The sequence below is a fragment of the Ostrinia furnacalis genome, unplaced genomic scaffold (genome assembly GCF_004193835.3).
Source record: "Ostrinia furnacalis isolate ACB-3 unplaced genomic scaffold, ASM419383v2 OfSCF0606, whole genome shotgun sequence".
NCBI classification, from domain to species: domain Eukaryota; kingdom Metazoa; phylum Arthropoda; class Insecta; order Lepidoptera; family Crambidae; genus Ostrinia; species Ostrinia furnacalis.
The window spans coordinates 585,909-609,720 of NW_021130845.1; the positions used below are offsets into that span (position 1 = coordinate 585,909).

General features: G+C 39.3%; 1 protein-coding gene across 10 annotated transcripts; it reads right to left on the minus strand.

The window, feature by feature from the left end:
• Positions 1 to 234: 234 nt before the first annotated feature.
• Positions 235 to 23,595, minus strand: LOC114366254 (zonadhesin-like). Of its 10 annotated transcripts, XM_028323070.1 has the most exons (28): positions 23,466 to 23,595; positions 22,222 to 22,407; positions 21,362 to 21,550; positions 20,783 to 20,968; positions 20,123 to 20,317; positions 19,525 to 19,719; positions 18,770 to 18,973; positions 18,079 to 18,252; positions 17,103 to 17,270; positions 16,381 to 16,560; positions 15,871 to 16,074; positions 15,310 to 15,492; positions 14,378 to 14,575; positions 13,775 to 13,975; positions 13,186 to 13,308; positions 12,803 to 12,979; positions 12,304 to 12,492; positions 11,641 to 11,817; positions 7,098 to 7,298; positions 6,461 to 6,652; positions 4,968 to 5,138; positions 4,324 to 4,512; positions 3,972 to 4,169; positions 3,426 to 3,620; positions 2,463 to 2,606; positions 1,660 to 1,845; positions 1,103 to 1,306; positions 235 to 678 (listed from the first exon to the last, which is right to left on the minus strand). In XM_028323070.1, the coding sequence occupies exons 1-28, from the start codon at positions 23,554 to 23,556 to the stop codon at positions 473 to 475; spliced, it is 5,106 nt and encodes a 1,701-aa protein (XP_028178871.1). In that variant the 5' UTR covers positions 23,557 to 23,595; the 3' UTR covers positions 235 to 472. The 10 variants fall into 10 exon arrangements, with proteins under 10 accessions (XP_028178871.1, XP_028178873.1, XP_028178872.1 ...); XM_028323072.1 differs by lacking the exon at positions 17,103 to 17,270; XM_028323071.1 differs by lacking the exon at positions 13,186 to 13,308.
• Between the last annotated feature and the right edge of the window lie 217 nt (positions 23,596 to 23,812).

The window sequence follows — 23,812 nt, forward strand, 5'->3', positions numbered from 1 at the left end:
CAGAATTTAGAGAAATACTTTCACGAAAACTGTACAATTCACACCATAATTGAATCTGACCACTAAATCTCGAAAATGAAGCTGCTTTAACAACTATTCACGGATATAGGGTAGTAATAATGAATTAGCTATTTTAGACCTTCGATTGATTCATTAATTAGTCATGCCTATACTTTATTAACTTACTTAGATTCATATAAAATGTATCATTTACCTGAAAATGAGACAAAGACATTGATTTTATATTAATTTTATAATACAAAGTAGAAAATTTTACATTGCAAAAGGTTCAATTTGGTTCATATACAAAGTTTACAAGCAGTCTTGGTAGAGTATTTTACACAAAAATATTTTTTTGAATACAAACAGCAAAAAAGTTCTAAACAAAAATTTACAAAAACTGATAAAAAATGATGATAAACAAAATCATTAAATGGATCTTCAAAAGAAAAACAGGGAAGGAAAGCAACAATTAGATGTCACAGTTGCATGCTGGCACGCATATATCGGTAGAGTTCCTGAAGTACCCCTTATTGCATACACATCTCGGTCGGCAGACGTTTGCGACCAAAGTGTTGCAAGTGGTCGGTTGGTTATTGACATCTTGACAGCCCTCGGCTAAGCAAGCCGATGGGCAGGAGTCCCACCTTTCATTTGGTCTGGTACATTTCACAGGTGCTGAAAGTAACATACATAGATGAGAAGGGAATTATTAGTCGATTGAAAAACCTAAGGCTGTCTGTCCACTAGAGTGGAAAAGAAGTAACGTAGGTATAGCGTTGTGCCAATATTAACCATTAGAAGGTGTGGTGCTAGAGCCGAGCGTTGGCATAGTTCTACTACGCTTCAGATATCCTAAAAGACACCATTGGTCTTTCAGAGCTCTGTATAATAAATATTAAGTAACATGAATCAGCCAGTCCGATAAAATAGTCGCTTGACTACGGACGGAGCACAAAAAGCACAATCTCTTGCTTTTTGTACAGCTAGCTAATTGCTTCATTGCTTGAGACCTTCGGTCTATCAAGCTACTCTAAATTTGTAGTTTCCATTCATAAAAACATCAGATAGGTAACTAGTTCTTAAAAACCCAGCTACTTACGGCACTTATTGGGAAGAATGCATTTGTCTTCTTGTCTATTGTTCTTTATGTATCCATAATTGCAGACACAACCAGAGTTGCAAGGAGCAAACGGATACGTTTCACAAATGGGCGTAACACGGCTGTCGTCTACTGGACAGTAGTCGGTAGGACAACTGTTCTTACATCCAACAAACATCCCATTGGGACCACAGGGATTTCCACCTAAAATTCCACAAGTATTTTCACTAAAGAAGAAGTCAATGTACCTATAAATCTTATAATAAAGCAAAGGCAATACACAGATTTGGTAACATAATAATTAAGAAAGAAATAAGAAGAAAAAGACAGTAATCTGGCCAGTGCCAATCGAGATTCGAGATGTCCTTTGCAATAGACCCTTAGCATTCTGTCGTAGCTATCAATAAATTAGAGCTAAGTACAAAACTAATTAGTAAACAGTGGTTTCAAAATAAGTAGGTATTTTAGTGTGAAAAATTAATATGCAGCCTAAAATAGAGTAGAAAATGTAAATTCAATTGTCACCGTTTGCAAATGATAGTTTTAATTTTTCTTACCTGGACACGCGTCAGGTTTGACGCATTTTCCAGCGTCCTCCGAATAAATGTATCCTGGGGCACACTCGCATCCGACTTCTATGCAAGCCTTCCTACACGGAATAGAATTTGGTCTGCTACAAGTAGAAGGGCATGGAGCTGGGCATGACTTAATTACTGCATTGGGGTCTCCGTTGCATCCCTCTTCTTTAAAGAAAAAGTAGTTTGTATTAAAAGCTATCATTGGTACTTCATAGGCACTCTATAAATTCTAGTCTAGAGTCTACAATCATGTCAAAAATTTGTGCTTTTTTCCATTCATCACTATTTATGTATAAACCTTAGAAGCTTTGGCAAAAATAAAATGTCGGCTGCAGATGTGGGTTCGAATCTCACAAGGGCCAATGTTGGTAGTTATTATCAATTTAAATAACATTATCAATCGATTTAATATAACACAAGCTTAATTTGGGGAGATAGTGATCGGTGTGAACTTAATTCCATCATTCAAACACTTTTTGCTTGTAAGCATAGAATGGTTGTTTTCAAAACAATAATAAAACTTTTTTAATTTTTATTGTCCTTATCTCAGACATTAAGTGATGTGTAGATCTATAATATTATTATGTTTATGTATTTATGTGTAGGTAATAGGTATGTCTATTATATTCTTATGTATTATTATGTAAGTAGGTATATTAATTTTTGCGCCGCCTTAGCTTCTCGTGATTGACTGGTAGAGAATGCTACTGACATTAAGTCCGCCACTGTACTCTACTTTTGTGCAAAAAGTTTAAATAAATATAACAAATAGTGAAACATACTTGGGCAATCCTCAATCTTGGTGCATTTACTTCCCTTGTGTAATTGAATTAAGCCAGGCTCGCAACATCGTGGTGTTTCAAAACAGTTTGGGTTTGGGTTGGCACACGTCGGTGCACAGTCCGAGGTACAAGCATTTGGGACATCTGGAAATTGCTTCAAATGTACATAAAATCATCAAAGGCGTCTCACTATAGGCCTTATACAGAAGCTCAAAGTTGCACAGCATGCTATAGAGAGGGCTATGCTCGGCGTTTCTTTACGAGATCGAATCAGAAATGAGGAGGTCCGTAAACGAACTAAATTCGCTGACATAGCCCGACGGATTAGCAAGCGGAAGTGGCAATGGGCAGGGCACATAGTACGCAGAACTGACGGCCGATGGGGTAGCAAGATTCTGGAATGGCCGCGTACCGGAAAACGTAGCTTGGGACGTCCACCCACAAGGTCAAAAGGTGGACCGACGACATCATAAGGTGGGAAGCGCTGGACGCAGGCCGCTATCAATCGATCAACATGGAAAACAGTGGGGGAGGCCTATGTTCAGCAGTGGACGTCCTATGGCTGAAATAATGATGATGATGTACATAAAATATTCGAAACATCACAACTTCATCATCATCAGAAGTTGCAGCTTAAGGAACCTACTTGAAATGGAAAATCCTCTTCTTCCTTCATATGGGTTGTAACAACTGAGATCATAGGCTTATGGTTATGGTGTCAGATTTAATGAATACCTAGGTATCTGACATGGCTCAATGGAGACAGTAACAATAACTTTGTCTTAACTCTTCTAGCTATTATAATAACGAATAACACGAACAACATGTTAGTTTTTACGCCGCTCAACCACCAACATTAACACAATTAAAATAAATACACAAATTATACTTCAACCACTTTATTTCAAATCATTAGTTACTTGACAAACGTTATTTCCAAGATGCCCAAACTTCAGTACTTACTACACTCGCTAGCAGGGACACAAATGTCACTGCCATTCCTGTAATGACCCTTCTTACATACGCATTTGGGTTGACAGTTGAGGAGCAGGGTATAGCAAGGGGCAACAGGGTTGTACGCGTTTGAACAGTCTTCACCAAGACAGTCTGAGGGGCAAGGATCCCACACTTCGTTTGGCCTGGTGCAGTCAACTGGAGCTGAAAGGAAGCAATCGATGGAAGATAGTTTAGAATCGCAAGCCATAATGATAAAAGTTTCCTTTAACGTAGAGACGCTATCGCACATGAACTCTAAGGAAATTATGCATTAACAATAATAATCCTAGAAACTATTTAATTGCACTAAATGAGTATCAAGTCAAGCAATCAAGTTTTATTTTAAAAATTCTGTCTTCGTATGGATGGAAGAAAACTAAGTAGGTAGTTCTCAATGTTTCTAAGAATTTAAAACAGAACAAAATATTACTTGATCGATTACTGATTTATAAGTTAAATATGTTCTTAGAATTTTACTTAGCTCCAGATCAATTGCAATATGACAATACTTACGACAATCTGCGGCTTCAATGCAAATATCATTTTCGTAGCTCAATCTCTTGTGGTTGATTTTGCAAGCGCAGCCTGGTGGGCATGGTCGGCCAGGTTTGCAGGCGATCTGGATTCTGCTGTCGTCTTGAGGACAGTATTGGTTAGGGCAACGGAATCCGCAGTCCACGAATGTACCGTTTACCCCACATGGGTTTCCACCTCAAAAGAAAAACATTTTTTAATTACTTCAGTCTTTAAAATTAAAAAATAATACAGCGACTGCACACTACAGATACAACTTTGTTGCAACATCGCACTTGTAACTACATAAGATGCCACAGAGTTTAGCTTGAGCAGTCTTTCCCTTCATTACCTGGACAATCATCAGGTAAAATGCACTTTCCGTCTTTCTTGGAAAATATGTATCCTTCTTGACATTCACATCCTACGGGTCCGCATTTCTTGTCACAGTTCGAAGCGTTTGGTGAATCGCAGGTGGCTGGACACGCCCAGGGGCAGGGTTTGATCCTTGCGTGGGGATCTCCGTTGCAGCTTTGGTCTTCTGCAATATAAGAAGAAAACTTGAATTGAATACTAACTGTCGAATGGTGTTTAATGAATTAAGTCAGGAAAGTCGATCACAATTTGGAAGTTCATGTAGAAATATAAACAAGTATTAGGTAACAAATATTGGTCGTTAAGGAATCTTGGGGATATCAATCCTTGGAGGTCATTTTTATAGATCTGGACGCAGGCCGCTACCAACCGGGCAACATGGAAAGCATTGGGGGCGGTTGTTAGCAGTGGACGTCCTATGGCGAGATGATGATGTTGATAGATCTTATACTCATCATAGGTAGCAGTAAGGTGCTGTATACAGTGCCGTTACCAACCGGGCAATAAATATGGAAATCATGCTTATGTTCAGCAGTGGGCGTCCTGTGGCTGAAGTGATGATGATGATGAGACGTTTCTGGTTGAAAAAAAAGAGTAAAATACAAAAGACGAATAGCTTACGTGGACAATCTTCAATTTTGATGCACTTTCCTCCAACTTCTGATAGAATGTAACCTTCTTGACATTCACAACCGTCTACGTTGGCGGCGGCTGGCGATCTAGATGGGCAGTTTCGTGGATTTGGCACTGCGCACGTCGGTCGACACTTTACTGGAGTCGAGCACTGAACAGCTGGAGCAAAAGTATAAGTGATCGTTAGAATTTTACATGCCCTTTATTATTTTTTCTCCTAAAATGTTTTCAGGTTTATATTTGTTTTTGTACAACTATAATAAGTAACTAAAACAACAATTACCGAAATAATAAAATTATCAGTAATATTCCAAAACTTCTTATTAATTAATTTTCTTTGTAATTGGTTGTAGCTTCAACTTCTGCTAACAAAATGTAACCGAATTTTCATCATTGTTCAAAATTAATTAGCAACGATCTACCTTAAGTTAATCATAAAATTACTATTAAAACATCCAACTTTTAGGCTAGAAATATCAAAACTTTGAGTCTAAAAGCGTTAAACATTTACCTATCTAAAACTCCGTTTTACTTTCTATTAAATTTACTCAACCATGAAAAAACTTCGCTCGGAAATTCAAATAAGCCTTTACATTGCGAACGTTGTAGATCCTGGATTTATTTCCACTTTTCAGTTCTGTGTAGTGCTACAAAGGATTCGGGGCATTTGGTACAATGGAATCCGAAGGCAAAGACATGTTTACCTGCTCTGTAGAGATAACTTGACTTTAAATTGTAACTACGGTATTTATTGTGACTTTTGCTTGGGACTTGGAATAACAACGACCCATTCAAATTTTGCTATGATCCTTATGGACTTAAGTAATTCGAATCACAAAACTGTAACGTCAGTAACACTGGTAATTCAAGTAAAAGTTCTATTTTAAAATAAGTATAAATTCATAGTCCATTTTGTCCAATTCATTATTTTATAGTGGGCTACCTGCTTATAATAAAACAATAACCGAAGTCACTATAATGAGAGTCATGCCTATTTTAATTCAATTTGTACAACAGTTTAATATCCTGAATAAAATAACAGAGACATGGCTTTATTGGAACTTCTGGAAACCCCACTTGCAAACACAGATTGTGAGATCTACGACCGAATACCTCTGTCGCGAGCCTCAAGACGATGCTTGAGACAATAAAGATAAGATTAGTCACGCCCTTTTCATTAAAGCCCATTTAAATGAAACAACAGGCTGATCGAAATCATTTTACTTGGTTCCCTATTGAATGATCAAGAAGAGGTTTGTCTGAATAAACTAAATATTTCTATCTTACCTTTCTTGGTAGTTAGATTTCTCAAATGAATTTAAAAGAAGCTAAGTATTCAGCTATTATAAGCTGTCCAGAAAAAAGTAAAAACGATGAGTCAATAATCAAAATACCTACTTAATTGTTATGTCGACTAGTCTTTTGAATAGTGGAACACAAAGGTCATTAGACCAAATTATGGAAAAGTTTCTATCACTTACGGCACTCAGAGCGTTTAACGCAGATATCAGATGCGTTCCTGTAGTATCCTTCCTTGCAGACGCATTGTGGCATATAGTTGGGGTATGGCCTGTTGCAAGGTTGAGGGTTTGTTGCGTCTTCGCACCTCTCGGCTATGCAGTTGGGTGGTTTAGGATTCCAAACTTCATTAGGTCTGGTGCAGTTGACGGGAGCTAGAACAGACATCTTCGAATGAGCTTCATCAGAGTGCTTACCATGAGTTAACGTTAGTGTGCTCGATAGCGAGTACGTCAAAAAATCTATGAAGATTTTATTTCGTGAAAGTAGCCGCTAGGGGCGCTGCACAATATGTCATACATTTAATGTCATTTTTTTACGCAGTCGCTAGCGAGCACACCTAACGTAAACTCAAGGTAAGCACACAGAATATCGTTCGTTCGTTCGTTTCAGCCGAAAGACGTCCACTGCTGGACAAAGGCCTCCCCCAAGGATTTCCACAAAGACCGGTCCTGCGCCGCTACACAGAATATACTAATATATTAATTGCAAATCATGAGAACCTATATGAAAATGAAATGAAATTCGTGAACCAAGATCTTGTAAATTTGAATACGCAAGATGGACCTCGATGTCAAAGACAACACTAAAATTACTTACGGCAAGAAGAATATTCAATGCACGTCCTGTCTTCATAGCTCTTCCTCTTGTAGCCAGCCTTGCAGGAGCAGCCGGCGGGGCAAGGGAAGGGAGGATCGCAGATGAGGATGCCCCGGTTGTCGTTCACTGGACAGTAGCTGTTGGGGCACTCCACGTGGCAGTTGACGTATTGCTCATTGGTGGGACAGGTTGGCGATCCTCCTGAAAAATGACATGAGTACATACCATATTAACGTGGTCCTCTCTCTGCTGTACCATCGATGAAGTCTATTGAACACATTTGTACCCAGTTTTTCCCAACTTGTATTTTTACAGCATTACTTGATTTTCGGTATGACCGAAAATCAAAATCAATCAAAATGCCAAGTCTTGGTCTAAATTGAATAAAGTTTTTCATTGCCAGCTAGTACCTTCAACAACTCTTTCTTGTCTTAAAAAACTATCTTTGTACCTTTTCTGGTCATTAGAACGCTATACGGCAAAAATAATTAATTTATTTATTTATTTATTTATTTATATTAGGGAAACAAACAATTTTGATATACAGACAAATAATCACACAAAAAATAGGACAGAAATCAGCAAAGTTTCCACAGTTAAAATTAATACAGAGTGCAGACTAAAAATTAATTAAATAGTAATAAATTATACATTAATTTCTAAAACCTCAGCGTAGTTCAGATCACCCTCAGACAACGCCGCCTCATAATCGCAAGTATATACGTCGAGCCCCGCGACGATGAGTCACACACCTTACCAAAGCTTGAATTGCTCCTGCAGTCCCGAAACGATGATGACATCATCATTGGAGGCGATTTGAATGGATGGCATCCCTTATGGGGGTCCTCAACATCGAATCGCAGGGGAAATCAAATAGTAAATCTAGTAAATTCTAACGGATTAATAATATGCAACACAGGTCTCACACCGACCTATGAAACTGTCGCACTTGGTGTGAGACGCACATCATTTATAGATGTAACGATGGTGTCGGATTCCATCGTCGACAAGATTGATAACTGGCAAGTAAAAATCGAAGCCTGTCCCTCTTCAGACCACCACGCGATAGAATTTACTCTGTTACATAATTTGTCTGATATTCAAAGAGTTAAGAGAAAATCCACTTTTAAGTATGATACAAATAACGCGGACTGGGAAGCTTTTCGCCATAAACTAGATCACTTTTTGAATAAGACGACGCTAATAAATACTTCTATCGAGACTTTAAACGAGGATGGTGTGGACGACTTCATTGCCATCCTCTACAGAACCATAACTAAAACATGCGACAAATCACTTCCCCGAAAGCGTGGCAAACTCGCGTACAACCCATGGTGGAGTGATGAGCTGGAAGAACAGAAACGGCTTGTCATCCACCTCCATCATAGAATTCAGCAACTGGCACGAAGTGGCCATAATCTGGATGAGGTGCTACGCGAACGAGCTGAAGCTAAAAATAAGTATGCAGAAATGTTGAGAGAAGCATCTACCACAAACTTTCGAGAGTTCTGCACCCGTCAGGGGAAGGAGGATGTTTGGTCCCTCACCAACCGACTTCTTACCCGAGCACCTCCACCTAAGCCCGCGGTCACTCTTTCCTTTGACGGTGTGCATACTGAAAATAGCGAAGAGACGGCAGCAAAACTATTGGAAAAATTTTATAACGATGATACGTCTGACAGTCTGGATTGTCACAAAATGACTAGGCAACAAAGTCACCACACTCCAAACACTCATAATGATACCCAATTTACAACAGAAGAAGTTATCTCATGCATTGATAGCATGAATCCCAAAAAGGCTCCCGGACCTGACAATTTTACCTCCGACATTATCTCTGCAGTCTGTCATACCTTTCCGGAAATGATTACCCGTCTTTTTAATCGCTGTTTAGAACTGGCATACTTTCCGACCATCTGGAAAGTGGCTCAAGTGATAGCTGTACCCAAACCCACCAAGGATGATTACAATGTGTCGTCATCTTACAGGCCAATAGGTCTTATAAATGTCTTTGGAAAACTGATTGAAAAGCTCATCACTAAACGGCTTACACACCATCTCCACACAAAAGGGTTCATGAACCCGAAGCAATTTGGGTTCAAAGAACAAACTTCTACAGTGAATGCTCTGAATCAAGCTCTTAAAGACATTCAATCAGCTCGACAGGACAAAAAATTAGTGATTGCAGTATCTATGGACATCCAAGGTGCCTTTAACAACGCCTGGTGGCCCAAGCTTCTACAGAGACTCCAACTCGTTGAGTGTCCCCAAAACATATATAAGCTCATTACAAACTATCTAAGTGATCGGACGGTTACTCTAAATTATGCCGACTCTAGCGCTTCTAAGACAATGACTCGTGGATGCATACAGGGCTCAGTCTGCGGACCGAGCTTCTGGAACATCATTTTGGATGAACTCTTCGAGCAGGAGCTCCCCTCGGGGTGCAAACTGCAGGCTTATGCCGATGATGTATTGCTGATCTGCACTGCCAAAGACCTAGTACAACTAGAACGCAATACAAACATCGCTCTAGAAACCATAACAGCTTGGGGAGAGAATGCAAAACTCACCTTTGGCCCTACAAAGACACAAATGATTGGTTTTACCCCGACTGCCCGTAAAGCTCGCATCACCCACCGCGGTATCCGCCTGCAATTTAAAAGTGACATAAAATTACTCGGCATTATAATCGACCAAAGACTAACCTTCACTAAACACGCTGACTACACCATTTGCAAAGCTCTTAAAATTTATCGTTCACTCTGCAAATTTGTTCGCCCCACATGGGGGGTTCATAGCCAAAACATCTCAACAATATACCAACAAGTAATACAACCCATTATAACGTATGCAGCTGGGATCTGGGGTGATGCAGTTAAATTTAAAAAGGTCAGCAGAAATCTCTTGTCTTTGCAGCGTGGGTTTGCTGTTAAGATAATACGTGGTTTCCGTACTGTATCAACTATTGCTGCCATTTCGCTTGCGCAGCTCACTCCACTCGATCTGAAAGTCCACGAGATCTGCATCACCGAACGTGCAAAACTTTCGGGATGCTCGCCATATCTCCCTTCAAACGTCACGCTGCAAAAACCCACACCACCAGCGAAACTTCCTCACCCTGCAGCACGACAGGGCATCACATTCTCTTCGGCATATACTGAACAGGATATTGACAGACTTTGCCCACCTGACGGCACTAAGATCTATACCGACGGCAGTAAATTGGAAGACGGTAAAGTTGGCGCAGCATATGTCGTTATGAAGCCTAACCAAACATCTGTAACTTGTGAACTTAAACTCCACGACAGCTGTACCGTCTTTCAAGCGGAACTATTAGCCATTGAACGTGCCGTCAGATGGATCACGGAATCCAACACCGTAAGATCAACTATTCTCTCGGACAGCCACTCTGCTCTTCAAGAGTTAGCAAATGGGCAAACCACCAACAGCTTGGCAGTAATGACTCACGATCATTTACGTCGACATTCGGGATGCGTGGATTTCGTCTGGGTCAAGGCGCATGCTGGACTTGAAGGCAACGAAACAGCAGATGAGGCCGCAAAAAGTGCAGCGTCTTCTCAGCGAGCTCCCGACTTTGCTAGGTTTCCGATCAGCCACGTAAAGCGCAGAATAAGGGAAATAAACCAACGCCAAGTGAATGATCGTTACATTAATGCTAACACTGGTGCTCTCACCCGCAACTGGCTCCCAAACTTGGACAGCATCAACCAACTCTTCGCTCAGGCGGAACACTCCTTCCACCTGACACAAATTCTTACCGGTCACGGCTATCACCGACAATACTTACATCGGTTCAAGATAGTCGAGACCGATAAGTGCAATTGCGACACAAATGCTGTTCAGGATATACTTCACCTACTCAAAGAATGTCCACGTTTTGCCCGGCAAAGAGTACAGCACATGGCTATATGCCAATACCTTAAAGTTAACCCCTTTGAAATATCGGACCTGTTAAAGAGGGAAAGCGCCATCCAATCATTCATCCAATTATGTAAATATATTGTAAATAATTTAAAAGAATACAATAGTACGTAAGTTAAAATTTTGTGCAATAAATGTAAGTGTACATAAAGTATATATGAACGGTATTTAAATTTATGTATATATTAAAACAAAATAAAAAAGAAAAAAAAAAAAAAAAAAATTTAATAAAAATTATAAAATGTCAAAAAGTTAAATATTAATAAAATTATATAAATTAAAAACACAATAATTATGTAGGTCAAAATTAAAATCAAGTTATATATTCAAACATTCTCTCAATTGTTTTTTATAAGATGGTAAGGAAGAATTAAAAATGTCAATCGTGTTAAACCTATTATTATATTCCTTACAAGATCTAGGTACAAAATTGTTGCTAGCATAATTAGTCCTAGTGAGAGAAATAGAAAAAAGTTTTGTAGAACGCGAACTCGTCCGAGGGCACCTAAAACTAATATTACTTAACAAAAAAGAGGAGTCAACATGGTTATTTAAAACTTTGTAGAGAAAGAAATGAGAAAATTAAGGCCTTAATCACCTGGACAATCCTTTGGCAGCACACACTGCCCATTAGACAGCAAGTACCCGCTATTGCACACGCACCCCTCAGGAGCACAGGCAGCTGGACACGGAGCAGTTTCGACTGGTTTCTCGCAGGTCAGGGGGCAATAAGAGGGGCATTCCTGGAGCGTTGCGTTCCTGTCTCCTTTACAACCTGAGAACATGCATTGCATTAGCCTTTAGTGGATAAAGATAAGCCTTCAAAGTTCATGCTATTATTGTCAATGGGTCTGCATAGGATAATGGGGTCTCTTGTCATTGACCGATTAAGTCTGAGGGATATGAGAAAGTCCGAATCTAACTACCCATACTGCCAAGGTATAAATGCATTGTTCATGATTTAATGGATAAGTTATATCAGTCTTTTTTTTTTAATATTCGCGGCAGGGGAAGACCGCCTAAATGGTGGACAGACGACATCCGGCAGCAGGCTGGAGTGAACTGGATGCGTGTGGCCAGGGACAGAAGTCGATGGAGGGTTGAAGAGGAGGCCTATGTTCGAAGGCCCCCTAAAGGCTGCTATGGATAGAGAGATAGACCGTAAACTAATTAAAGGTGACTATCATACAATTTGGACATCAATATTAGCTATCTTAACTTACTTCCTCTTAAAATGGGTATGGCTACACTGACAAGTTACCTGGACAGTCTTTCGGCAGAATGCATTTCTTTTCATCGGACAGCACATAGCCCGGCTTGCAGACGCATCCATCAGGAGCACATCCTTCAACGCATGCTACATTCAAAACTGGTTGCTTGCAAGTTGGCTGGCACATAGATGGGCACACTTTGTAAGTAGCGTTCCTATCACCGTTACAGCTTGGGGTTGCTGGAATAAAGAGTTTTGTTAAACGAATAAGTAGTAGCATACACTGGAACCCACTCTCTCTCTCCCTCTCAAAATAAACCTCATACTCGTGTATTTCTAGCACTAGTCTATATTTGGTTCAATGGGAGAGTCAAAATTATTCATTTCCTACAACAAACTACACTTGTTGCTTGAGTTGTTACTTTTTGCACTACTTGACCGAGTTCCTGTGTTACTCATAGACATATAATTTTAAAAAAGAGCCATAGAACCGTGACCTGATTTTGGTAGGTTGCCAATAAATTTCTGACCGCATTTAGCCTTCACTTACGTGGACAATCCCTTGGCAGCACGCACTTGTCCCCGGCTAGTATGTATCCCTTCTTGCACTGGCAGCCGGGGGGGCCGCATACAGCTGGACATTTCGAAGGCCCCGACGACGGTCCACATCGGGCCGGGCACTTGGATGTGCAGGTCGTGTAGGTAGCGTTCCTGTCTCCTTTGCAGGCTAAAATATAAAATCATTATCAGGGCGTTTCACCTCCACTGCAGAAGGACGACCCTCTCGAATTTACCAGAGGCAAGAGAGGATTTATTCTTAGCTCAGGCAAGATAATAGTAAAATAATAATTTCACATAATACTACAGTTAGATAAGCTGCATCTCTTAATCTAGCCGAACTACAGAAAATAGTTTCAATGTAATAGATGTAACCTTTAGGTCCAATTTTTGTTGATGATTTTGATGATGAATACGAGGAGCTTTGGGAACTCGACGAAGATCTTTCAGATCTTTCATAGCTTGATGATTCCTCGTCACAGGAAGGAATTGCACCGTCTGCAAACCAAAGTTATAATAATATTATATCAATCAATATCTATGTTTTCACTAAAAGAGGTGCGGTACACAGCACTGGTACATGTATCGTGTAAGTGCAATAAAAATGAGACAAGCATCTTTTCACCAAAGTCGTGTTGTGAGAATAAAATGCAATGAATCACGCACTACTTACACGTTTAAAATTTCGCTGGAAATACAAACACCACGCACGTGTAACCACAACAAATGTTAATTGTAAGTCCATATTTTCCCACTCTTAAACTAAACAAGTGTAGATCACACTGTTGCATTACATTGAAACTATTTTCTGTAGTTCAGTACATTAATTGTACATCCTTAGTATTCTGATAAATGAAAATGGTAAACCATCCGCCACAATGCGAAGTAGATATTTTATGCGCTTATCTATATTTTTATGTAGCACTACGAGAGATGACGTATTTTCTTTTGCTCTCTAATTTACCTTTAGGACACTGGTCTTTAGGGATGCACTTATTATTAGTATCTCTGTAGTATCCATCGATGCACTTGCATCCTTGAGTAGGCTCTTCAGCTGCACACTTGTACAGTCTTCCGATGCTTTCACAAGTCTCTGGCGGACATGACCTCTTGTTATCTGTTTTTACTTCATTCTCGCCGCACAAGACGGTAAACTGGATGGGACCTGGTGGAAGTTTACATTAACGTTTATTTGTATACGATGATTTGATACTTACCAACAATAATTAGTACATAACATAAATGAAATTCTTCATCTTTTTCGTCTTTCTTCTTGGCAGACTGGTCGTGGTTTGAGGCGTTCACGTCGAGAAATGAGATTAATAGTGGAAATATTCATGAATAAATAAAAGTTTGATTAGTCATGCAATAGTTATCTTAAATATCTAGCTGCGCTTCACTTTTAAGATGTTACTGTCTCTATTAAAGTCATCTGCCTCATTTGTTAACAGGACAAAATCGAACATATTGCCAACATTCATTCTACAAAACCTCGTTAACCTTCGTGGCATTGCCTGAAAGTAATCACTCAATCTATACTATCAAATACCAAATTAAACATTCCTACCTGGAGGACACTGCTTAATAGGTATGCAAACAGCATCATTTCCACTTCCATTTCGGAGATAATTGTCTTTACAAACGCATCCTGGTCTTGGCTCTTCCTGGGCGCAAAGGTAGTTCAAATATTGGCTGTCGCAGGATTGCGGGGGACATGTGTATTTTCTATCAGTATACACTTCATTTTCACCGCAAATTGGTGTGGCTGTGAATGTAGATATTAGGCTTTCTTGAATTAATGATGGAAGTGACAACTTTAAAAAGAAGACATGGCAACTTGGCCAAGCAAACTTGCTTGCATGCAACCATAAAAATAGAGCAAATTATGATCCATTTACATATTACGAACAATCCATGCAAACCACCAAACCCAATGCAAATAAGACACATAACGAAAATAGACGATGTGACCAAAACAATGAACTTTAAGTGGCGGTGGTAGAACACAATGCTCAAATAAAATAAAAATAAATGGACAAAGGATATAACAAAAAAGAATCCCAGATTCTAAATAAAAATAAAAAGACAAAGGCAAATAAATGTTCTACTGAGGCCAAAACATAACAACCCCACTACGGCAACGAAAAGCTTAGGAAAGAGTGGATGCAGCTGCTGCCACTTGTTAATAAATTAACATTAATAGCAATAATGTAACGGCAATGGTTATAGTAAAAACACAACCCACCTTCTAGCGCAGTCGGGTAAAAAAAGATGGTTAAGCCTGTAAAAACTAAAACTGACAATAAAGGCAATAAATACTTACAATAATGAAAAATTGCCATCTTATGATCCATGCAAGCAAACCCCTTCACCCGTTGAAAGTCCCTAGAAAAATGTTAGTTGGGCAAATACTAAAGGCAAAATGGTGGTAGAAATAGTTGAAACAATTTTAACACCTGTGCGTTATGTAAAACGATCCTAAAATCATAAAATACTTACATCCCGGGCATTGATCGCTAGGCACACAATTATTATTTCCATCCCTGAGGTATCCGTCGATACAGTTGCATCCAGGCTCTGGCAGTTGGAGCTGACACTCGTATGAAGTGTATATACTTTCGCAAGTTTGAGGAGGGCATTTTATTTTCTGGCTGGAGTATACTTCGTTTAACCCACATGGACCTTGATAAATGAGGAGAAGAGAGGAATGAAAATACCAAGGATACAAAAGCAAGTAAATAAGACATTAGGTATGAGGAAGACGAACCAAAATTAAGGACAAAGATATTGTAATTCATTTAATGTTAACAAAACCCAGGGATTCCAAGTGGTAGATTATTACAATATACAACAAAAGTGGTAGATGACAACCAATGTCAGAGACTCTGTTAGGGAAAAATCTGCCATAGAAAAATCTGAATAGTCCACGGATCATGGGCAAAAATCATATTTTATGTCAAATAACAGTCATACGGAAAGTACTACAGGCTAATAAACCAACTTCGACTAGGAAAGAAGAACATTACTGACGAATAACATACATCATCAAGGTAGGTATACCTTGAGGACAGTCTTCCTGAGCTATGCACTGGCCGTTGCTACTCGAAAGAATATAGCCCGACTTGCACACACATCCCCGAGGCAGACATGCGTCTATGCACAAGTATCCATCTGGAAGCATAGGCTCCTGGCATGTTGGTTGGCATGAAGACGGGCAGTCCTGACGAGTTGCATTCTTATCACCATCGGGACAGCTGTCGTCCACTAAAAAATGAATCTATTGTCATTTTACAAAAAGTAGTAGCCTAAGAATGGCGCCATCAGCATCAATGTTTCTCTTTTGCAACCTTCTTCTGGACAAACTTTCTTTAATGAGTCTTTATAACTGTACTGTTTAGCTTTTGTTATTTGTATGAATTACTCACCGGAAATAAGAATTTCCACAAAATATTTTTTTATGATAAGGTACTAAACTATCTTTTGGGAATCAATTTATCACATGAATTAAAACTCAAAATTCAAATCAAGATGCATTTATTGTGGACACATAAGTGTTCAAACATCACGTACTTGGGCAATTCTGCGGCAGGATACATTTGCCGTCTGACAGCACGTATCCGTATTTACACTGACAACCAGGTGGTCCGCATACGTCTGGGCATGCGACGTCACTCTGTCCACAAGTGGGAGGGCAGCCGGACGTACACATAGTTAACTCCGCGTTCGGGTCTCCGCCACATCCTGCAACATCTATAATTTATTGGTTAATTTTGTGATTAAAATGGAAAATCTAGTGATTTTAATGGAAAATTTTAGTGGTGTCTGTTACTTTTTCTTCTCTGCTGTTGTATCTGTTTTTTCATTTTAGAAAATTTCTCTTTTGACACAGTTGCATGCATATGATTGCGGATGGCTTGATGCCTTTGTAAGGATGTTATATCCTTCTAATTATCCTATCAAGGCATTATTATTAAATTCTGTCCTATTGTTAAAAAAATCTCTACATTTAACAATATTTTTGTCTGCCAGGTCCTTTGTTAGACAAATTGGTCTCCCGTTATCTTAGGTTCTGCTTACGGTTGCGGTGCATAAAAAAGGTATTTGCCAGATAAGACGAAAATTCGGTAAATTAGGACCTACAATGTAGGCTTTAATAAAGCGGAACAGTCTCTAAGAGAGAGTATTTTTGTGATTCGCAAAGCATGTTCAGCGATCAATACTATTGAGCTGTCAGACGATTAAGTTGACTCTTTTGGCCTGATTATTGGCAATTATGAGTTACTTTTGTATACCTGGGCAATTCTCCGGCAGGATACACTTGCCATTAGACAATACATATCCCGACTTGCACTGGCACCCGGGAGGCCCGCATACAGCGGTGCACGCGACTTCCCTCTCTTCGCAAGTAGGGGTACAGCCGGTACAAAAGGATAGTTCCGCGTTCGGGTCCCCATCGCAACCTATAATATCAAATCGTGACTATGTACCCTCGACTTACTTGCTTCAAGATCATAGAGCAACGATCTTTTCTAATAGCAGACACGCTTGTAAATGTTGTAGTACTTATCGAAAATTCTTTATTCATTAGGTACATTCGTGTTTCATGAATTTTGTTAATGTTTTCCTGCGGCTGCTTTTCTTCTAAATCCGAAATTTCGACTCAATTATGTAGATACGTTCATCTTGATCACAGGATCACGAACGTGGATTTTGCAAGGGGTCTACTTTCTCCCCCGAGTAATACGCCAACGTCATCCACCATTGATAAATAATAAACAAATTATTTCAACTAGGTACCTATCCCACCATGTCCCTAAGCCAACCAGTGATTAATCTAATGATCTATCTAAACAATAATGGATTAAAAAATTATGAAAATTTTATGTAAAATCATCTTCCTTGTGTAAGTTTTAGGTTAGCACAGAATCAAACTCAGCCTTTTGTTAGTTTTGGTTAGGAAACGCTCACTTGAAAACATACCTATCACGATCATTGTATTTATACAAACACATTAAACTGTCTCATCTGATTTTGAGCCATGTCAGAATAGGGAGAATATTGGTAATAGATCTTGATACTAAGAATTTGATCAAGCAATTAATTGACCTAGGTACTTCAAAGTAAAGGGAGAATGATGCTTGGAAGTCTTGGAACCCTAAGTGGTCGCATGAGACCGCGATAACACTTGGTTTCTATTGTGTATCTATTCACTGGTATTAGTACCAGAGTGGGTACCCTTCTAAAAGGATTAAAGTGACTTTGGCATACCTGGACAGTCCTCCTTTAGGATACACTTGCCCTCATCAGATAGCACGTATCCCGGAAGGCAAGCGCAGCCGATCGGTCCGCATACTGCTGGGCACACCCGGTCATTCGGCGTGCAAGTGGCCGGACAGCCTGTGGTGCATGTTGTTACCGTAGCATTTGCGTCTCCATTGCAACCTGAACACGTCAAATAATAACTATATTGAACTGATATCAACGGTCTGATTTTCTCTCAAAGCAGACACTTTAAATATTGCATGGTCCAACCTGTAGGACTGATCAGTTAGGAGATATTAAGGTTAGCAGCAAATGCGCACACCAAAAATATTAGAAAAGGCTTTGTGTAAAAAAACAATTTGGAGTCATATCATCATTTCTATCTATCTATCTATAGCAGCCTTTGGGTTCGCCTTCGAACATCGGCCTCCTCTTCAACCCTCCACAGACTTCTGTCCCTGGCCACACGCATCCAGTTCACTCCAGCCTGTTGCCGGATGTCGTCTGTCTACCGTCTTTCCATCACCATCATTTCTACTGCTCTTTTAACTGCTGCAAATAAAATCCTGTATTTCAAAAATACGTAGGTGACTTTGATACCTGCTTTTGTACGGTTCTTTTACGATAATCTCCACGGCTCCTAAACTTATTTCTACCAGGGAAACAAATTACGGAGCTAGATAAGTGTTCGCCTAACCTGGAGGGCAGTCTTCCACTGCTATGCATTTGCCGTCAGCCGACAGTATGTAGCCCTCCTTGCATACACAGCCGCGGGGCAAACACGCTGCAGGACAGATTTCTCCAAGCACTGGTCTTGAGCATGTTGGTTGGCACCACGACGCGCACTCTTGACGCGTTGCATTCCTGTCCCCGTCGGGACAACTATCGTCTCCTCCTAAATCTATTCATAAATCATAGATCGTCATTGAGACTATGGTTTCCTAAAAGTTATCAATCAAATGCTAGATTAAAGGTACACTTATCAACACTGTATCGCCTTCGTAAGGAGTTTCATAGAAAGAATATTGAGTTTAACTTTCCCCCCGGTACAAACTTGACCTTCATTGGTTGGGTTTTTATGGCGGTCAAGCTGTAAATCCTGGCTACACAGGAGTTGCAGTGGTGAGAACGAGAGGTGGGAATAGTCCCGTAAAGAATATTGACCGTCTCGAGTTGATACGGGTACGGTCCGTTTCCGGGTTGATAAGTGTGCTTTGTCCTTTATTCATACTTTACAACTTCACCTAACAGAAGTCAGAAAGTAAGAAATCCAAGTAAAGCTACATCAATGGAATAAATAAAGTAATTCAAATTGATCTGATGAAAGACTATCCTGTGATCCCAAAGAGTACATTCCATCAGTTTCAGTTAGCTCTGTTAAGCTTCAACTACACCAACGAGTGCAAACTTAAATGTCACAGAGACGTAAAGCAATCCAAAGTAGATTCTTACTGGGGCACTGATCACTGGGTATACAATCGCCAGTGGAGTTCCTCAAATATCCATCAATACAGATGCAGCCTGGCTTAGGGGGTGGTTGGTTTTCGCAGTTGTACAATGACAAGATGCTGTCGCAGGTTTGAGGCGGACATTCATATTTTTCTTGTACAGCAATTTCGTTCAGGCCACAGGTTGGAAGTACTGGTGCTAAAACAAAAATAGCTTTTTAGTGATGGATGTTCATCACAAACCCTACTTTTTGTAAACGCCCGTATTCACAAACGATGCTTGCTTATGTGAAGCAGCAAATCGAACGCATAGCGTTGAATAGAGCTCTGTGATTGGTTCGTATGTGACCCTATGCCTCCACACGCACTGTGAGACCACATAGTAATGTTTGTGAATACGGGCGAAAGTTTATAATTCCGCAGAACACACTTTGTGTACGTATTCCGTTTTTTCTGTAAAATTAAATGAGATTTGAGAAATTCTATCCAATAGTTAGTGGGAAATGTTGGAAATACATTAAGATTGATTTTCTGGTAAACCTTGCAACTGAATGATGATGTATGACCTTACTAATACCAAAAGTAAAACAAGAGTTTCTTACTCAAATCAGGGCACTGCTCGCTCGGTATACAAATATTGCTGCGGTTTCTAAGATAACCGTCGATACAATTGCAACCTGGCTCAGGATCACGAGGGGGGCAGTAGAACGAACCATAAATACTCTCACAGGTCTGGGGCGGGCATACTATCTTGTCCTTTGATGCTACTTCATTCAGACCACATTCTAAACTGGGCGCTTAAAAGGGCAAAAATTAGTTCAGATTACCCATTATTTTATTTATTTTATTTTGTTTAATTCAGAAAACAAACAGCTTACAAATATTTAAATTGCATAGATACGGTGTAGTTGGTCAAAGCCTATAGTTTTCACCTCTATATAACCAAGGGGTATAAAATTTAACAAATTTTAACTATACGTAGAAGTATTAGGTACGTTATTATTACCCAAATTAAAACAAAATGTTACAATTAAATGAATGGTGAAGTTTGCTTCTGACGAACGAATAAAGCCCCATGTTTCAATGGATTAAGAAATACGAATAATAATCAAGTTTTTGAACTATAGAAAAATTACCCTGGTCACAAGTCTAAATAGTTTCTGGCTCTTTAGAGTCCTCTGAAATTCGGAGATGTTGCCCATAATATTTTTGTATGTAGATTTGGATGTTTATTGAAATATGTTACATAACAATGGACTCACGACATTGATCTTCAGTAACACAAGGTCTAGTTGCATCATCATTTAGCCGCATGAGGTCACCCGCGCACATGCACCTCGAGTAAGGTTTGCATGCGCCCATTATATCAAACACCTTACGATTCGCACATGTCTTGTCGCAGGCGTTAGAGTCTTCCACGTAATACTCGTTTTCGTTACATGTAGGTGCTATGAATGAAAGGTGTTAAAATATGAGTGCACTGAGAGAAAGAACCGATACTATTCTAACCCCAACAATAATTAGATATATGTTTCGTCAGGAATGGCTAACGTATCGGCAAAATTACCTAGTACCAAACTCAAAGATATAGGTGGCTGTGCCACTTTTATAATAAAATCTCTTGTAACTGCAAATTTCTGCGGGCTGGAAGACGTAGTGTGGGCAGGCCTCCTACTAAGTGGACCGATAATCTGGTAAAGGTCGCGGGAAGAACCTGGATGCGGGCAGTGCAGGACCGTTCATTATGGAAAACCTTGGGGAGACCTTTGTCCAGCAGTGGACGTCATTTGGCTGAAACAAACGAACTGCAAATTTACTACATAATTTAACTATAAACTCACGACATTGATCTTCAGTAACGCAAGGTCCAGTTGCAACATTATTTAGCCGCATAAGGTCACCGTTGCACATGCATCTCGATGCAGGCATGCATGGACCCATCAAATGATAGATTTTACGGTTGGCACATGTCTTCTCGCATGCATAGGAGTCCACAACATAATGCTCGTTTTCGTTACAACATGAAGGTGCTATGAATGAAGTGATAAAACGTGCAATTAATAAAATCTTACGGTGAATGTTGATATGAAATGTTAATGGTAAAACAATACGTAAATTAAATTCATACGTTATTTACCTTCTGCTTTTTAGTTAAATAGCTTTTACTGCTGCTTTTCTTCTTAGTTCTTGCAACTCACGAAGGTGAGTGAGCTTTACTTGTGCGTGTACGTGTACATAACGATAGTGTAATGTCTATCAAAACTTTTGAAAAACGTAACAGTAGCGAGCTACCACACATGTAAAGCTCACTCTCCTTCGTGAATTGCAACAACTACTGTTTTTCTTATGAATAAGGGCGAATTATTCTCTTGAATCTCTCCGGAAAACGCAGCGTGGGACGTCCACCCACAAGGTGGACCGACGACATCATAAAGGTAGCAGGAAGGCGCTGGACGCAGGCCGCTACCAACTGGGTAACATGGAAAGCATTGGGGGAGGCCTATGTTCAGCAGTGGACGTCCTATGGCTGAGATGATGATGATGGTGATGATTCTCTTGAATGTGTAGAATCAAAGAATATTTACTGATAATAATGACTAGATTTATGACTCTACCTGACTCAAAAAAAAAAGAATTCCCAGCACCGAACATTATGTTTAATATAAACATCATGTATATAATATATGAATTATGAACTCACGACATTGATCCTCAGTAACGCAAGGTCCAGTTGCATCGTCATTTAGCCGCATAAGGTCACCCGAGCAGACACATTTCGAGAAAGGCCTGCACGCACCCATGGTGTCATAGTGCTTACGGTTCGCACACGTCTTCTCACAAGCGACGGAATCCACCACGTAATGCTCGTTTTTGTTACATCTAGGTGCTATGAATGAAAGGTGATGCAATGAGCGAGAAATTCCCCAGGAGTCAGTGAGTAGTAGAGGAAAATGCAAAATGAATTTTCTATGCAATTAATGTGAAAACTGATCTTTCTTCAGTCCATTTTTGTTTTTAACAAATCTTTAGCCAAGAAAAGAATAGGTAATTCAGTATTACTAAGTAGTTAAACTATCATGAAAATTTTAAAAGAAACCAGTTCGAAAAACAAGATGTTTTTGCAATGTAGTAGCTGTAAAAACATCTTGAAACAAACTGTTTAATAATGCAATTAGGTACTTCTACATTTTCCATTTTAATAGGTATTTCAATTGTTACCAAGTAGGTACGAGTATAATAGGTACACCTACATGGTTAACTTAATATAAATCGGTACCTATATAGATACATTTTCAAATAATACTTGTAATGACGTCCATAATTTTCACTGTCAGTAAGTGGATTATACAAAGTAAAGAAACAAATATTTGATTTGTACCCATTAAACATCTGGCGATTTAATTGCTGTGTTCATACTAACTTACCTATATTCGTGACTATGAAACGTGACTGGTAGACACACATGTTTATGATGTTCAAATCATTTAAAGACATTGAACAAGTTTGAATAGGTATAATAAAATCGTCTGATGAACATTTAACTAATAAGAAGCAGCCTGTGTTCAGCCGAGGGCTAAAGTAGTGTAGGATGATGATGAATTATTGAATAGCGAATAGCAAGTGTGTAGATGCGTTTTATTCGAATAAAATGTAAAATGAGATTAATCATAAATGAGATGGAGACAAGATTGCAATCCCGTGTCAATGGGATACACAGATTATAGTGAGCAGGTATGGTGAGAGAGGTAACCACAATAAGTTCAAATTTCACAGAATTTGTTTATGACATCTTGAATTTTTTTTTCATAAATAAAAAAAAACAAATCGACGTCTTCGAATAATCTACATTAAAAAAATAAGACAAAAATTGGAAGAGATTCTTAATTATCTCCATTTTTTGGAGTCGGTTAAAAAGAAAAAAAAATTTTATACATATATACTTACGTTTGCACTTCGGCTTTTTCTTCGGTGGCGACGTGCCAGCACAGAAGCTCAGTATCGCGAACAGAATAATCGTCTTCAGTAACCACGCCATGCTTGCGTCTCTCCTCTCCACACACTAAGTTTTTTCCGAACAACTAGTCGCCTTTATAATGTCGCCACTTAGCATAATCAAACAAAATAATAAGAACATAATGATAAAAAAATATCAAAGCAAGTTGAATGAAAAGAAAGAGCGCACTTGTGCAAATATTCAAGTCAATAAATTATTTACAACAATAAATAAGTACAGGTGGATTCGCAGAAAATTTTGTTTTTTGTTTTTAGCGTATTAGTTGATTAGCCGTGAC